General features: G+C 41.1%; 3 protein-coding genes across 6 annotated transcripts in view; 2 read left to right on the top strand and 1 right to left on the bottom strand.

The window, feature by feature from the left end:
* Positions 1 to 5,131, top strand: part of kif26ba (kinesin family member 26Ba) — a 76,886-nt gene extending 71,755 nt beyond the window's left edge. For 3 of the 4 annotated variants that reach the window (XM_085763956.1, XM_085763949.1, XM_085763942.1), the window contains exons 26-28: positions 410 to 678; positions 1,675 to 1,825; positions 3,234 to 5,131. In XM_085763956.1, the coding sequence (XP_085620082.1) occupies positions 410 to 678; positions 1,675 to 1,825; positions 3,234 to 3,382 (569 nt within the window). In that variant the 3' untranslated portion in view covers positions 3,383 to 5,131. The remainder of the gene's footprint in view (positions 1 to 409; positions 679 to 1,674; positions 1,826 to 3,233) is intronic. The other variant, XM_085763962.1, reaches the window with a different exon arrangement.
* Positions 1 to 17,839, top strand: part of LOC146989783 (saccharopine dehydrogenase-like oxidoreductase) — a 126,413-nt gene that overhangs the window by 6,811 nt on the left and 101,763 nt on the right. The gene's annotated exons all lie outside the window — the stretch shown is intronic.
* Positions 14,238 to 17,839, bottom strand: part of smyd3 (SET and MYND domain containing 3) — a 69,084-nt gene continuing 65,482 nt past the window's right edge. The window contains exons 11-12 of the mRNA XM_085763882.1: positions 16,064 to 16,172; positions 14,238 to 14,470 (exon numbers count right to left, since the gene is read on the bottom strand). Coding sequence (XP_085620008.1) covers positions 14,369 to 14,470; positions 16,064 to 16,172 — 211 coding nt within the window. The 3' untranslated portion in view covers positions 14,238 to 14,368. The remainder of the gene's footprint in view (positions 14,471 to 16,063; positions 16,173 to 17,839) is intronic.

The following is a 17,839-nucleotide window of genomic DNA, read 5'->3' as shown; positions in this document are numbered from 1 at the left end:
GTTGTACTGTATCTGCTGTATGCCTCGGGATTGATACATTGACACATGCACAGCTGGAAACAGCTGCTTTTTCCTGTGGTACCTTTCCTTCCTGACTGCTCCCATGGAAATGAATGGTGAGAAAACACCAATTAGCCACATGGGCCGACCAATATGCTGTTATATTGTTAATGGTAGGTCAGACATTTTGGGAAATACTCGCTGTGCTTTCTGGCAGAATAAGATGAGAAGATAATAACAGTTGAAATAAGACTGCACTGGCTTAGCATAAAGACTGGAAACAGCTCACCTGGCTTTGTGGCTCTGTCTTAAAGCAACAAAAGTAAATAAAATCCAACACCACTAAATCTCTAGTTAACATTTGGTGTAACGCTATGTTTTGTTGTCTTCATCTTACTTATTCCTACAGGCCTCCAGCGTCGTCGTCTGATCCCAGCACTGACCCTGGACTCTTCATCCTCCTCCTCACCCTCTCACCGCTCCTCCAAACAGGGCATCACGTCCTCCTCTTCTTCCTCCTCCAGCCCAGGTGCATGCTGGGTAGACGGCCCCCTGGGGCCCCCAGCTCCCTCAAACCTCCGGGGGGCAACAGCTACGACGGAAACCTTTGAGATCAAGGTGTACGAGATAGATGACGTCGAGCGACTGCAGAAGAGGAGAGACAAAGGAGGGAGCAAGGTGAGAGGGATAAAAGAGGAGGGAGAGGGTGAGAGGAAGAATAATGGGGCATGTAACTCCCAAAATTCAGAGAGAGGGGTTTCAATGGGAAGGTTGTTGATACACAAATACTGAGGGAGAAAAAGAGGAAACCAAGAAAGTGCGAAAGGATTAAGAAAGGAGGAGGTGTGTGAGGATGTGCAGTGTGGTGGTGAGGTGAAGGAGAACGAGGAATGGATGTACGGAGAGAATTAGAGAAGGCTGAATGTGAAAGAGCAGAAAAAGAGGCCCCAGCGGCCAGGTAGCATGTCGCATTTGATGTCAGTGAAACTGATTTGATGAATAATAGCTGTGGGACACACTAGAAAGCAGCGAGTGCTGTGTTGAATGCTGCTGAGCAAGACGATGAAGCTAGAGAGGAAAAGAGGAGGCTCGGGGATCTGGGTTTCTTCTCTATGTGTCAGTGAAGAAGGAGACTTCAGAAAAACCATGAATTTTAATAAAACATGAGTGAAGATTTTCACAAAATGAATGAATCAACATTAGCACTGCACTCTGTGTGAACAGGGAGCGTTTTTAATAAAAATACGTTCTATTTTCTTCTGTGTCCCTCTAAATCCCTAAGACAGAGTATAGACTGAAATTGCTGTAAATGAATGCATAGTGCAGTTTTTTTTGGCTCCCTTTCCAACACCTTTATATATTCAGAATAAGCAGCACTGTGAGGTTTGTGAGAGAGGGAGGGAGAGAAAAGCATGAAGTATAGATTTTCCCCACAGCGGCCTTAAGAAGCCACTTAACCCCCAACTGCTCCAGTGAAGCTGCTCGGTGTCCGAATGTGCTCGCATGCCGGCACATCACACCGCATGTTGATTTGGTTCCAATATTTAGCAGGCTGCTGCTGCTGCTGATGATAGAGAGGCACATGTGTTTCACAACACACTCCTCTGGATAAATAAAGGTGAGTAAAAATCCATATCTCTGTGTGTGTGTGTGTCCTCTCTCTCCATGCGTCAGGAGGTGGTGTACGTCAGTGCCAAGCTCCGTCTGCTGGAGCACCGCCAGCAGCGAATCAGTGAAGTCAGAGCCAAGTACCAGTGTCTGAAGAAAGAGCTGGAACAAACCAAACAGCACCTGATGCTGGAGCCGCACAAATGGACCACTGAGTGTAAGTAAAGAACTGTCACATCGGGAGGTATAGATGTGTGTGTGTGTGTGTGGAAGAGAGAGAGAGAGAGAGAGAGTGAAGCCATGTTGTGATCATGGATTCTTGTTTTGTATTCTACACGACTGGTTCCCAACGGGTATAAAACGATTTTTCTTGGGTAAGAAAAACATTGTCTGCATTAGAGGCAATCCTGCACACTTGTCTCTAATATTTCTTCCAATGGTTGTCAGCCTGTTGTTGATATTCCCTTTGTAATCTGAGGGTAATGGCGGCTCCATCCATTTGCCAATCGATGCAGTGTCCACTCCTGGATGAGGCTGACGTTATTCTATATATTTCATGCTGTAAACAAATGCAATGAAAAGAACAAAAGCAACAATGTAGTTGTCTGTATCAATATTTGACATCATACCATGACTCACACTTTTAAAATGGGCCACAAATATAGAGTTTCATCTATAAAAGACAGAGTCCTGCTCTAAAACATCTGGGCACTAGTTTTTGGCTGTTACTCAGATGGAAATGAACAGTGAGTAGAAACTATTTTCAGCTGCTGACTGACACATGACGTGCTCGACTGAATATTTACAGCATCAGTGTGATGTATGTGAGGTAGATTCAAAACAACTAAACATAGTCTGCGTTTGTCATAATAAAAGAATATGTCACACCAGCGTTGTAGCTGAATCTGTTTTTGAACAGTGGATTTTACTAACAGACAAATAGTAGTAGTTTGGATCAATTCACTGGCACGCTTTTGTCTCAAAGGGATAGTTAAACACTTTGGCAAATTGGCCCATTAAAAACAAAGAAAAACACGCACTCTCCAACAAAACTCTCAGGAACAAACTAAAGAGGTGCACGGCCAAAAGATCAACTCGCTATGAGATAATAACAGAACGTTACGAGACAGAGTTGTTTTCGAGGCAAATGCAGAGACTGTTTGCTGAAAAACTGCCCCCGACGGGAACGCTCATCAGCGGTTTTGCATGAATTTACCTCTAAAACAACTCTGTATTGTAACGTTCTGTTATTATCTCATAGCGTGGTGAATGTGCAGGTCACAACTTGTCCACCAGAGCATTTTGGAGTTGTTGGATTGTGCATTTGATGAGTTTGATGAGGGAAACCAAGAAATCCCATGAGCCTCCGTAGCGTAGCTCTGAGCAGCTCATGGCTCTGCTCCGCCGTTCTAAAAATAGAACAATTAAAGGTAACGAACCTACTGCTATGACTATAGGGATTATGGCAATGGGCAAATTTGCCAAAATGTTGAACTATCCCTTTAACTGGGATTTGTTGATAATTATAAAAATATCAAATGTCAACAGTTCTGTCTTTTTAAATTGATGAATCAACCCAAAGTACATACAACTGTGTGACGTTTTCTTCTCTGTCCAATGTCCAGTCGAGCTTCAGCAGGTCTATGAAGTGGACTCCCTCGAGTATTTAGAGGCTCTGGAGACGGTGACGGACAAACTGGAGACCAGAGTCAACTTCTGCAAAGCCCATCTCATGATGATCACCTGCTTCGACGTGTCCTCAAGACACCGGTAGACAGCGGGAGAGAAGGAGAGCAGGAGAGCAGGAGGACGGAGAGGTAGACACACAGCTGGACTCTATTAGATATTGATTAATCCAACTCACTTTGAAAATATCTCCTAAGTAATCACTATCTCATTGGATGACTGGATTGATGGAGGAGGGGACACAGGGATGGACTGTCCACTCGATTCATCATGCCGGTCATCTAATGTGTCCAAATGTAAGTCGGCAGAAGGACAGATGGATGGAGAGATGGAGAGATGGAGGGATAAAAGGAATGCGGACATCTAACAGGCCAACAGACAGATGAGCTTGTAGATTTTTGTAAACAACCTCAGAAACAGCCGCTGAACAGCATCTAATGGACAGGCTACTTTGAATCAGATAAATATGGCTGCCCAAAAGGGGCAGACAGATGGTTGCAAGACTGGAAAAAAAACACATCAAACATGATCAAGTGACCGCATTTTGCCTGAGAACTGAATAATTGGACCGCTGAGAAGCCTCTCGGACTCAGTTGAACATTTAGGAATGTATGGAAAGCAGAGGAGAGGAGAGAGAAACAAAAACTGCCACTTTTTTTTTTAACAGAGAAGGGTGAAGGAGAGATGAAGGGGAGGAAGAAAAAAAAAACAACTCAACCCCACCATCATTTTGGAAGAGCACTTTTTAGAGTACACACAGTTGAGAGCCATTGACTGTAAATACAGAGTGCTGACGACAGAGTGGCCTGGTATTGTTGTGCAGTTGCTAAAGGAGAAAGACAGTAGGACAAAGAAAATGATTTAGATAAGTGCCTTGTGAACATTTCAACAATACCAAGACCAATTCTCCTTCTCTCTGATTATGTGTACATGCAGTAAGTATGGTGCTAGCATAGAAAAAAAAACACACAAAGTTCCGTGTCCCTGGAAAATCTTTGAATTTCTAGCCATTATTAAATGTGATGATGTTTTCCTATGGGTCGGTGCTTGATATTATCATATTATAAGAAAAGAAATAGTTAATGTTTGAACTGTATTTGGTATATTGATGAAAGATTAGGCTAAATTTAAACCTTTTTGATCACTAACAACAACAACAACAACAAAAAGAAAATGTTATAAGACGACCTACAGGGTGTGTAGACCAACATCAAATCCTGTCCGAAACAACAAAACTGTTGCAAGGACCAAAACCTGAATTTTGAAAAATATACACGGTTTTTCCAGGACACAGAGTAATGTGCATTTAAACAAAAACAAAAAAAGAAGAAGAAAAAATATTAAAAAACACTGCCGCTAGGGTCTTGTGGTGTTGTTTCATTCCTTGACTTAACTCAAAAACAGAGCACATCTGAATTTTGACCCTCTGGGGTATACATACAGTACCACATATCCCCCCCCCGATACAGTTGTGATGGCTTTTTCATGTTCACAAAGCAATGAAACATCTGAGTCACATAAACGTGGAAAAGAAAATGCTTTTCTCTGATCCAGTGTTGAGTACATCCATTGACTGACTGACAGGCGGACTGTCTGTTATTTGTATCTGTGTTGTTCTGCTCTATTCTAAAAGAAACTGAATGATTCGTCAATGTGTGTGTTTTATAATAAGGTATCCTTTTTTTTATTTGAGTGCAATGGGACCATGTAGAGACTATGTATGATAGTAGGATAACGGAAATAGTTATACAGAGATTTAATAGTAAATTATGAGGAAGACAAAAGTAGGAGAAAAGCACATTGATATTCATTTTATATACAGAAGCCCTGAAAGACTGAGCCAGCAATAACAATTGAGAATAGGGAAGTCAGCAGTGATTGAACTTTTAACACTTTAAATTATCTTAACATTTTAATAATGGGATGTACTGTATATAATTAATCTTAAAAGTATAATATTTAATCAGTTACCCATCGTTGATCACCAAATGTTGTTTTTGCAGATGAAGAAAAAAAATCTTCACTTTTTTCTCAAACATTACAGCAAAGAAAAAAAATGGATCTAATTTTTGCATGGGGATGTTTTTGCAGATGAAATGAAGAAATGATCCAGCCAAACCTAAAATTTCACTGTCAGGTCTTTCAGGGCTTTTGTCTCTATATTATTGGGATGAAGTAGTGAAATTAGACTGAAAAGTTCCCATTGACTATTTGAATAGTTACAGTGTTGTATAAAGAAGTAAAGGAACAACTAAAAGCATAAAGAAAGGAATTTAGTAAAGAAAGACAAGGGTGATAACCAAATTATGAGGCATAGATCTCTGCCTGGTTCCATTATTTTGGATGGATAGCATCACATACAATTTGTTCATATTATTATCTATGGTGCTTGAGATGTTTATGATCTAAATGTTTGTACAAATATAAATATTTGAAAGAGCCTGTTTCCCTCTGAAATACAGAACAATACCCTTCGAATGCTTCTTCTACATCTCTGTCTATTGTTGTCGACATCCACCACCACCCTCCCCTCTGAACGCCCTTTGCCCGGGTAGCAGAGAGCATTCTGGGAGATCCTGTTTGTAGTCTGAGAGGTAAAAGAACAAGTCGACATCACAGGAGAGGAAGTGCTGTGATCTCGAGATGACCTGTCAAAGCTTCGTAGTGCTAAATTTATCAAATTCAGTTTTTACGTTTTCCACTGAACTGACACACAGAAATATCAGTGAATGTTTCAGGTTTTGATCTTCTCATTCCTGCATAAAGTTATTAAAACAGTTATTCATTGCATATGATCCACACCTGCAGTGGCAGCCATTAAAAAATCTAATGAGAAATGACCCCTGAAACTCAGAAGCTTTGACAGACTGGATGCAGAGGTGGGCAAAGTGGCTCCTGTGAGGTCTCCTCTTGTTTCCTTTATCTCCCAGTTCACTGTGCAAGTCATGAATGAAGTGTTTATTTATTTGAGCTCAGGAGAGCAGAGTTGCTTATTAATGTTCTTATTTATTTACACCTTATGATCTTAAAAAGTTACTATGCATTAAAGAAAAGGAAAATACCTGTACATACTTTGCTGAGCCCATGTCATATATAAATATATACTGTACACATAACATATAATGCGCTCATCTTTATTTTATATATTTTCTGTTGATATCATTTGCTCCTGCTGTTCCTGTCGGGGATTGTAATGAGTTTGGGTTTCCATAAACTTCCACATCCAGGGCCGTCACCTGGTTCCAGCACAAGAAGCTTCATTCGACTGAGATCTCGGCAGAATTTTAAAAGGATTTTTTTTTACATGGGAAGATGAAAATGTTTTAGCATGAAAACAGCTGTGTTGTCTTAAATGAAATACCAGTATTAACTACAGCCTTGTTTAATTCGCAGTGGATGTTTTGGGAACCCAAACCTCTGGATGAGCTAAATGGCCTGTACTTGTTTCCTGTTTTAAAATGCTATGTGTGAGGTTTCTCCCTCCATGTGTCACTGCCAAATGAACTATGGTAGCGCTTTATAATTCTAGCAATAACTCTAAAAACAAACACCTTTGGTTTTGGTGGACTTTTCAGGAATACAGGTTCCTTCATCATCAGAGGTAACCAAGCAAAAAGAGATGCACTCTTTACCAGGTGCATTGAAAAATATTCATATTTTATGTCAAGTTGTACGACAAAAAACTAAAGACAAACAAACAAAACAACAACATACAGTCAGTAAAGAGTAAATTGATGTGTGCTGTTGAATTTTTTGTGGAAGTAAAGAATTATAATGTGTTATCTGGAAATTTGACACATAGCATCTTTCAAAGACTATTGTGTGTTTACGTCTGGGTCAGGCCACATTTTACTAAAACAGATTTAATCTAGCAGTGAGGGACATTTCAGTTCTGCTCAGTTTTAAAGGGACGGACGTGGGAAAATCTGTACAGAACTGATGAAAACCAGTTTGTCTGTGTCGGTTTACGACATGATGAAATGATGAAGTCCAGGCTTTTCGCTGCGGGTGTGTTGTTTCCACCCGTCAAGCCTGTGATCATACTGTCCTCTGCAGATTTACTGTTTGTTTTTTTTTCTAGAAATGTGGTCCGACACATTGTGTTGATGGAAGAGCAAGATGGAGGGATGTAAATAAAGGAATGTATTGAAAGAGTTTTGACATCTGACTCTTCATTGTTTCAACACAGAATACCAGTCGGACATCTGGCATGTGGTCTCGTCCAGTCCCAATGAAATACCCGCAATTTGCATGATGACAAACATCATAGATTAATAAAGATCTACATGAAACACGCTATGAATTTACAATGTGACACAAGTATCTGCTGCACTTTTTGTCTCTGTTTAGCTGTTTATTGCACATAACAAACTGTAGTCACAGTAAATCCAGACTGCTAATCATCCCCACAGTTACCTGTTTAACATTTTCTGAATAAGCCAGATGGGACAATTCATGTTTACTTTTTAACAACTAACTTTGAATAAGATACTGAAAATTCATTTAAAGCCATTTTTCCACACCAGCGATAGTTTGTTGTGTTCCTCTGTCCGTGTACAGCAGCCAAACGGACACAAGGTGACAGCAGTTCTGGCTCCATTTTAACAGTCCTTGACTTTTTGGGATGTGCCACTGTCAGGTAGTCTACTGTTCATCACTACAAAGCTTCAGTGGTTTTAATTGTTTCCTCTGGGAACTTCTAAATTTGTCATGATCCAGTTATTTCTGCCAGGCAGGTTGTAACCCCGTCACCCTGAGAAACGACTGATCAGCTCAGAGAAACTGTTGTCACTGCTGCCACCTCCCGCAGTCGGCCCACTTTCCCTGGAATACATTATCTTATGACAGACGCAACGAACAGCTGAGATTTCTGTCACATCATGATGTTATTTCTTTTTAAAGTAAAGACTCAGAGACTGAACTCTTACTCATCTGGTCAAATAAGTCTCTCCATCATACTATAAATATCAATATCAGCTCTTAATCTCCTTCCCCAACAACCCTGGGCGACCAGTTTGCCTTCTCTGATATCGTTGCATCCATCTTGCGGTCATGATTCTTCGCTCTATACAACATTTTTTGTTTAAATCAGGCCTTACCTGACTCAGCACGTCGCCCAGCTGCTACTATTTCCTCCTGGCGGGCTCCCCTTCATCTTCATGGCCGGTCAAACCTTTACAGATGGTTCAGAGTCTGACAGCCCGTGTGGTCTTCAATCAGCCTAAAAGGGCACATGTCACTCCGGTGCTCATCAACCTGCACCGGCTACCCATGGCCACCCGATCAAATTCACGTCACTACTGCTTACCTTCAAAGTGATTTGTAGTTCCCCACTCACTCATCTTCTTGATCTCTACAGAGTATCGTCTGGTTCCTGCTGGTGGGAAAAGCAAAGCTACAGTACAGTATCAGAGCAGAGACGTCCCTCTCTATCTTCAAGAATGTCCTCCTTTCACCTCACCCTAACATGCCTAACTAGCACTCATTGCAAGCATTTCTTTACCTGATCTTGCACTTGGTAAATAGATGTGGTGTGAAGGTCTCCTGAAGCTTTAGTGTTGTTCTTCACCTTGAAGCCACTTTGGATAAAAGCATTTGCCAAATGAATGAATGTAAATGTTAATGTAAAATGACATATTCATTTCAAACATGACCCCAGGTCTCTCACAGGGACTATTTTCTATAATGCATTAAGAATTAAACGTTCATGCATTATATTCACTTTATCTAATGATTTTCAGTTAGAAAAAAAAGAAAAATATTGTAAAGCACTTTGAAAAACGTCACTGCCCAACACCAATAAATAAGTCAATGTAATTTCCTCTTTCTTCAACAGGATAAAAGAGGATAAGCTGTGTGTTTAACCTCACACATCAACATACTGTATGACTGTGTGAGGGCTCTTTTGGTTCCTACGGTGGCCATGACAGCCAGAAACACTGTAACTTGAGGAAACATACAGTATGCCAAGACACAAACATGGTGCAAAACCACAAAACATCTTCATCCATTCGTTATCACATGCGCTGCAAAAACATCAAGTTAAACAAACGCCTCAGAATCACAACACAACAGTGTTTCCAGGGATATTGTGGATGGTAACTGGTTGAGCAGCATCATCAGAAAACAGAATTGAAGTGTTGAAATAAGGTACTGAAAGAAAAATACAAAATAAAAATAAACAACTAATTAAATAGAAATAATAATTATGATATATTTATAGTTCACTGACATTTACATAAAAGAAAATTCCCTTTAGTGCTTTCCACAATGTCAGAGGATTTAATGAAACAACATTTATGTAGTATTTTGTTTTGATAACATCGTTAACTAAATTCAACCTGCTTGTCCATGATGACTTCAAACTGAACTAATTAGAAAGCGAATAAGGTAACACTTTATTTTAAGGGGTCCTTGTTCCTGTGTATCTACCTAACTAATTACAGTGTAATTACCTATGTAACCGTATGTAATAACATGTACTTACATTGTAAATACATAGTGTATTTTGGTGTACTTACAGGTCCTTGTTACACTTGTAATAAGAAATGCTTGTTACAATACTTTGTCAAAGTGGCCTCTCTCTTTGCACAAGCATTTCTTATTACAAGTGTAACAAGGACCTGTAAGTATACGAAAATAATAATAACTATGTAAGTACATGTTATTACATACGGTTCCATAGGTAATTACACTGTAATTAATTAGGTAGATACACAGGAACAAGGACCCCTTAAAATAAAGTGTTACCGCGAATAAATCTATAAATATGAATTTGAGCTTCAGTAGTGGTATGGGATTGTGGGACGGCATTTTTCCTTTCCTTTCATAAAGGAAGGTCTTAGTTTCCTGTTTAAAAGTCTAGGGATGCGCTGAGAGTTTGGCCTGGACTTGAACTTTTCTGTATGACTTCTTATCTTCAGAGAGAAGTCACTAGAGGCGGGGTCAGGCCTGCTGTGAACTGTGTTGTCACTAGTCCTCAACGCCAAATGTGTAGCAGGAAGAATGCGATCGGCCTCCAGCTTCAATCAGAGAGGATTCAAGACCTCCCATCAAATGTGGGATAACAACTACTTAGAGGATGGCAGCCAGTGGCTTCAAGGAATCTTCCACAGACCTTAATAGTACTAGTTGTGTGTGGTGTATTTGCATCTCAGTGCTTTTGTCATCTCATCACTGACTCACATTTGTCTATTTACTATGATTAGTTCAGGGATTCTCAAAGCGTGACACCTTGCCTCCAGACACAACTGCTATTTGAAGAATTTTTTTTTTTCCTACTGTCTGAAAGTGAACTCATGGATGTTTATCTGCAAGTTAACAGGCACTGGAGGGAAGAAGAAGAAGTGTAAGTCAAACTGAATAGATAAGTATGTTTATATTATGGAGAATTTAAGGGGGTTTTACGTAAGATGGCTGTCAAGTAGCCTCCTTGAGCTGTGACTGTGTTGGAGAGCGAGCCAATCGACAACTTCCTCTTGACACCACAGTCACATCATGACCACATGATGCGAGTCACATCATTTTGCTGTTTTATGACAATAGCTGGCAAGTTACCTTCAAAGCTAGGCTGCTGTGTATGTGTCTGTGTGTGTGTGTGTGTGTGTGGACCTTTACTACCCTGTAGGCAGCTTTCTAGGTGACATATTGCCCCGTTGAGCCTGCTTTGATCACCCAAGCACAGCAGGGAACAGGAAGGAGGAGAAGGAAGGAATATAATAGGAGAAAGAGGAGGGAGAGAACAGACGAGAGAGACAAGGGAGAAGGAATAGAAAGACAGAATTACAATTTAGAAGACTGGGAAAACAGAAATGAGGCATGAAAAGTGGTGCAAGGGAAATAAAATGGTTGATTTTAGGGAAGACAAGGCAGAGAAACAAGTATACTTGTGAAATTGTAGGTTAGAAAAAATGGATAATTTGCAAAATCACAAGCAAGGGAATGATCTCCTCTGCAATTTTTTGACAAATAATATGCAATCATGGCCCAACAAATGGATTTGTGCTCTCCTTTCTGATCTCACCTGTCTGCTAAATCATTTACCGCAGGCAAGTGGAAGAGTTTAATTTTCTGCCCAGGGTAGCAAGACTAATTTATTTGCTAATGTCGAGCATTGAAGGTTGTTGTTGTTGTTGTCCCCGAGCTTGGAAGCTAATTTGACAATTGTTAGGTCCACTTAGCCTTTGTCTTCAAGTAATTCCTCTTTTATACAAGTTAATCTTCTTGGTAGTTTCCTTCTCCAACTACTTAAAATGGCCATTTGTAATGAGGTGAATCTGCAGATTTAGAGCACTTCATTTTGTGCTGGTAGGAGGAAAATGGAGGAAGAAGACAAGCAGTGGATATATTGATTCATATGTCTCTCCGATTACTTCTTCAGTGCAGTGACTTCCCTTCTATGTCTATTGAGATTTTAAGTATGGATCAACAAACAGGGATTTCACAGGTCTGTTTTAAATTTGAATTATAAATGATGTGGCGATGTTCAGGTCAAGGAACAGGTTTAGTCTTTGTGTGGTAAAAACATTAGGGACAACTGTAATAAGAAGACTAGTAATCTACATCAATGCAGCTCGGTGAGTCAGAATACATCCTTCACAGCGCCAGAGCAGCGCAGGCAGCCCGAAACAGAGCAGTGCACTTTTGACCAGCATCTCCTCTGCTGGAGCCTTGACCACTAACACAGTTTTAATGAGCTACAACAGTCATGGTAAAGTTTTCATAGCATCTCTAGTCTGAAGAGCCTGCTCTGATAATGAATAAGACCAGTCAAAGGGTGACCGATGGAGGATGTGATGGAGACACATAGGGTTAATAGCGAAATATGGTTTGTTTTGCCTTTTCATTCAAGAAAGAGAGGTTAGATGAAAATCATAAACATACGCTCCTTATCACTGAATCTTGAAACGCAGAACAATCTTTGAGAGATGAATGATGATATCGACGTACAGTACAGATGATATCTACAGTCTCTGGCTGTTATTTCATGTTCAAACCACAGTATGTCTCTGCATGAAGAACCAGCTGAGAGGAGAAACAGTAAAACACAAACTGGTGACTCTCACCTATAAAAGGCTAAATTTGTAAGTTAATTAAACATCTAAAAGCAAAAAGAATTTGTCATATCGTTTGCTGAGCTGTGTACCTACTACAGCATCCCGCAACGTTTCCATTCAGTTTCAAGCAAACCTGTAATTATTCCCTTTGCACACGCGTAAGCCTTGTGGTTGTCTGAGTGGATGAAGGATTTGAGTGATCAGGCTAAACTTCACAGAAACAAGCTGAGCAAAGTTGAACAGTATCTCAGCTGCTCTCTTTTGCAGAGGAGGAGACCTTTGTGGAGAGATGAAATCCCTGCAAAAAACGACTCCTGACGGGAAGAAGCTGACTGCAATTACAGCAACAGTGGTGACGCCAACTCCCATGATCCAATGCTCACACTACACTATGTCACCAAACTCTGTCTCTCTCAACATTACAGATGTTGAAAAAACATTAACCAGAATTAGAAAACTTAGTGAGACCTGCCAATCAACTAAGGAATGAGATTGAGGTCCAACGCCTGCCGGGTTTTCAATTTCAGTTGTGCGGTTGCATTTTGATTGAGTGTGAATTTCAGTAAAGGCACAATAAGAATGGAGAGGAGATATGTGAAGATAAAGAGGGGGTGGGATGAAGAGAGCGTAGAGGTGAAGTGGTGCAGAGGGAGAAACACAAAGAGTATCTCCAGAATGAAAGTGAAAATTGAAACTGGGGGAGAATAAATTGCAGGAAGGTAAGTGAAAGAAAGAGACGAAACGCGCACGAATAGTGAATTTAATATGAAAGCCATCGAGGAGTGAGCAAGAGAGACAGACAGACAGAAAACGAGAGAGACAGTGAGTGACGGAGAGGGAGACGGTTATGGTTAAGCGATAGTAAATCTAATTTGATGGCCGTTATGAGGTGAGAGGAGAGTGAGAGACAGAAAGCAACAGAGCCAATGAAGTGAGTAATGGAGGTAGACAGCAGTATTGTAGAGCAGGACAGACCGTTCGGACCACGACTGTCATTACTGCACATCTTCATTCAGTCTTTAGATTACTTTCATTTAATCTCCCCAAGGTGCCGTTAACGCTTCGCTCTTTTCCTCCAACACACACTGGGAGAAATAATCTGGAGGATTTGCTGTTACAGCCATAATTTACACTGTAAATTCTGTAATTATTGTCATTAATTAAGAAAAAACTAAAATGACTCATGTGAGTGTGTTTTTATGACGAATCATGCTGAACAAATCGCTGACTAATCCAGGGTGGGTGAAGGATTTGGGCTTTTTAACATGTCACAGTGCTGGGAAAAAAAGTGTCAGAAAAGCAAAAACCATATTATTTTTAACCTTAAAGCAAACATAATGTCACTCTAATCCATCCCCCCTCAGAGGAAGCGCTGTCATCGGTTTGCAAATGCTAGAATTTTGGGATTAACATCGGAAGTGTGTGTGAGAGAGGGAGAGAGAGAGAGAGAGAGAGGGAGAAAGAGAGAGGGAGTGTGTGGGTGTGTGTGAGAGAGAGAGAGACCCATAAGCACATTCCATCACAGACACACTCTGGGCTTAATTTGGAGGTCGCACACTGACAGAGCGACGCACAAAAACAGGGATTAACATGGGAAGTGTGTGTGATGGATATGTATGGAAGAAAGATGGATGTTTTCAAAACTAGACTTTACAAAAACAACACACGCACACACACACGGTGAGGGAGCCAAACACTGGTTGGCCGTGAGATCATTCATCATGATGGAAGCTAAAGATTACACAGGAGACAGGGGCCTGAAAAAAGAGAGAATGGGGGAGAGAAAGAGGGACAGAGAGAGAGAGAGAGAATAAGAGGCTACAAGTATCACCACTCGCTTGATGGTATTTACAAGTCAGAATTTCAATATAAAACTGCGAACACAGCTATGAAACACTCATTTTTATTCACCAGAAATGATGTTGATTAGGAAAATTATTAAATGATCATTACAGCAGGAAGTAAAATCTGTACATTGAGTTGCATGGAAATAAGTCAAGTATCAGTTTGTCTGTGTTTTAGTGACGATCCATCTCAGCGCGACACTCCTCCATCTTCATCGACAGATCCGAGGTCAGAGTGTGGTCGTCGCCGTGGGTGAGCTTTATGATTTGAAAGGCCTGAGAGAGCAGAAACGACATCACTCACTCACAGTACAGAGCGTCCCAGCTGTTCGGCCAAGAACACGTGGTGAAGCACAATGGATGCACCTGTCAGTCAGTACGTTTACATGACACTTGAAAAAAATGAATGATTGCCTTAATCCGACTATAACTGGACAACTGAAGTGCATGTAAACGCGTTAGTCTGACTAATATCGGAGTTCTCCAAATCCGATTAAGACATCCAGATAATACGATTGATTTTCTTCTGCATGTATACGTCTCAATCGGACTGAAACTGGACAATGCATGTGCGCATGCTCCACAACATTAGAGACGGCACAAAGTGGAGCACAGAAGCCGCCCGAACCCGGCGAAGGAAAGGCCCAGATCGGTTGGGGACTGTAGCTGAGAATTTATTAAGCTTATTAAGTTGTTTATATTCAGTTTTTTGTTTATATTCAGTTTTTTTTGCAAAAATTTTTTTTACTCGGTGACAGAGAAGTCAACAGGACAGGTGGGGGGAGTATTAAAGCAGAAGTAAGCGGAATGTTTGTGTTAAAGCAGATAACAGCGGCACGGCCGTTTCGGCTAATGCTGTGTTCAAGGCAGGCTTTTGAAACCGTAAGTTACAGCTTCAAGTCACAACTACGACTTGGTAGCGTTCCAGGTAACCCGTAGCTCGTGTTTTTACCGTCCTGTTGTCTGTGAAAGTTCCCTATAACGGCCACTCGTAACTTCCGACCCGTGAACTCGTACCAGATCGAACTGGTATGACTTCACAGGAAGGAAAAACACAAAGTACGAGTTTCCTTGAACGCACCATGAGTTAGCAGCCCCCGCCCTTGTCAGGCATCAATTGGTCCTCGTGCTACGTCACCACATTCACGCGCATCCCTTGGCTGCACACACAGCCCTTCATGCCGTTCTCTCCCCTCATTGGATAACACTTGTATCCCACAAGGAAAATTTTCTCCTCGGGTTACAGCAGAGCAGAGTGACGGAGAGACTCGTGTTTAGGCTGAAATACTTCATGTAAGTGATTGCTGACGGAAAATAGGACTATTTAGGACTTATATTAACAAAAACATTCCACTGATATCTGCTTTAATATAAGTCTTAAATACTGTAGTTATATCTTCCGACAGCAATCACTTATATAGAGTGTTTGGTCTGAAACACGGGTCTGTCAGTCACTCTGCTCCGCTGTAACCCGAGGAGAAAACTTTCCTTGTATCCTACACCTTTACTAACCTTTATCCAATGAGGAGAGAGAACGGCATAAAGGGGCGGTCCTCTCTGTGTGTGCAGCCAAGGGATGCGTGTGAATGTGGTGACGTAGGGACGAGGGCGGGGACTGCTAACTCCATCGGCTGACAAGAAGTTAGCCAAAAACTAGCCAAAACGACCGGATCGCTTACTTCTGCTTTAACCCGCTGAAACAATGCATATTTCTGCCTGAGGAGGCACCGTCACCGTCAGTGATTCAATTTTCTCTGTTGCATGTAAACTGGGACAAGGACAGAAGTCCGATTAGACGCTAAAATCGAATTGTGAGCATAGCTCGATGAAGCTGTGAATGTAAACGTACTGGGTATTCATCCCTCACACCTGTTTGAATGTGTCCAAAGCGTCCTCGACGTGTCCCAGGTAATGCTGCAGCTTCCCCACTCTCATCAGCTGGACTCCATGGACAGGATGGGGATCTGGGAAGTATTGCCTGTTGAAAGAAGAGAGAGAGAGAGAAAGAGGACGAAAACAGAAAGAGAAACAGTCAGAGAACAGAATCATCCTCTGCTGCTTCGACCAAACTTTCCCACAGATCTGTTATTGTTTCATTCCTGTCATGTGGATGTTTTCATGATAACCTATGAATTGTTTTTTTTTTTGCTGAAAAAGACTTTGTATAAATCATAAACTAGTGCATAAAATCAAAATGGCTTCAATTGTCAGTAATCATAACCACAATCTATTTACTGTCACTTATCCAGGTCCTGGTCATAAGGTTACATTACATTACCTTACCTGGAGCTTTCATTATGATCCACTGCCAAAAATGCAGCAGCGACTCTCCCTCTGGTTCTACACAGCTGGACGGCTGATATCAAAAGTTCAGTCAACCCTCACAAGACACCCTGAGGGACACGATCATGAGCTACAAAATCTGCGGTTGGTTCAATAATCGTCCTCAATCTCCCACCGAGGAAGCACCAAGGAAGCTGAGCAGTGCGATGCTGTGATAACTGGAGCAAACTCTCTCGTCCTATTTTTGGCGCTACCCTTGAACTCCCCACAACATGAGAATGAGAAGATGACTTTTTGAAATGAACCTGGATTGACAGTAAGGCTTTTTTTTTTAAATTTATTTATTTTTTTTACTGTGTGCAGCTTTATGAGATCAGATTGATAAGTAATCAGACTGAATGGTTTGAGACCATTCATGTTCACTCGTACGCACATAAAGTATCAACACAGAAATATGCACTTAACCGTTTGCCTGAATTTGTCAGTTCGCTTTGTGTCTCTCTGATCCCTGAGGCAATCCACTGACACTCGCAGCACAGACCTGCGACGATACGATGACTCAGTGAACAGGACTAATCTGCTTTGCTGCTCAGTGTCTGTGTGCAAGTGAAGTGTGATACATAGACAAAGTAAGGATGGGTGAGAAAGAGAAATCGTCTTCGCAACAGTGAGAAAAATGGGATATTCAAGTCTTTACAAGTGTGTGTTGTGTGTGTTTGTTATAGTTTCCACTTGTCTATATTTGGCACCACTTTCATGCAACTCTTTGCTCTTCAGTGTCTCTGAAAACTCAATATAAGGGATAAGAGACAAACACACACACACAAAGAAACAACACTTCTATCTATAATTCATAAAGGAACTTTGAAATTTGTTCGATTAAAATGCCATTAATCATATGAAAACATAATTTGTATCAATTTTTAGCACATCCATGCGCGCACACACACACACACACACACACACACAGAGAACTGGGACATTCCTAGTCCTATAAAGACGACTACACATCTGGGACTCTTAGGAAGCAGCTTTGTTGACAGTAAACACTGGAATTTTCAAAACACACATTTACTCAACTCTGCTTGTCATTTATCCTCTTTTCTTCTTCCCCTCCATTAATCTCTGCTTCCTCTTCCTATTTCACATCTCCTTTGCTCTGCTCCTACCTGTTTATATTTGTGTATTTTGCCCCGCTAACTGCAGGGATTAACGTTGGCGATATCAGTCGGCCGTCTCTCCGCTGCTGCTCTGCACTCGTTGCTCTTCTTACCTCTGTTGCCCCTTTAAACCTTCTCTCTACTTCCTGTTCCCTCTTGATTAACCACACTGGTATGTTTTTTTCTCTCTCTCTCTCTAATT

The sequence above is a fragment of the Trachurus japonicus genome, chromosome 3, assembly GCF_045865225.1.
Source record: "Trachurus japonicus isolate A0001 chromosome 3, Traja_1.0".
NCBI classification, from domain to species: domain Eukaryota; kingdom Metazoa; phylum Chordata; class Actinopteri; order Carangiformes; family Carangidae; genus Trachurus; species Trachurus japonicus.
Note: the sequence above shows the minus strand (reverse complement) of the source record. Positions and strands in the feature narration are given on the sequence as shown.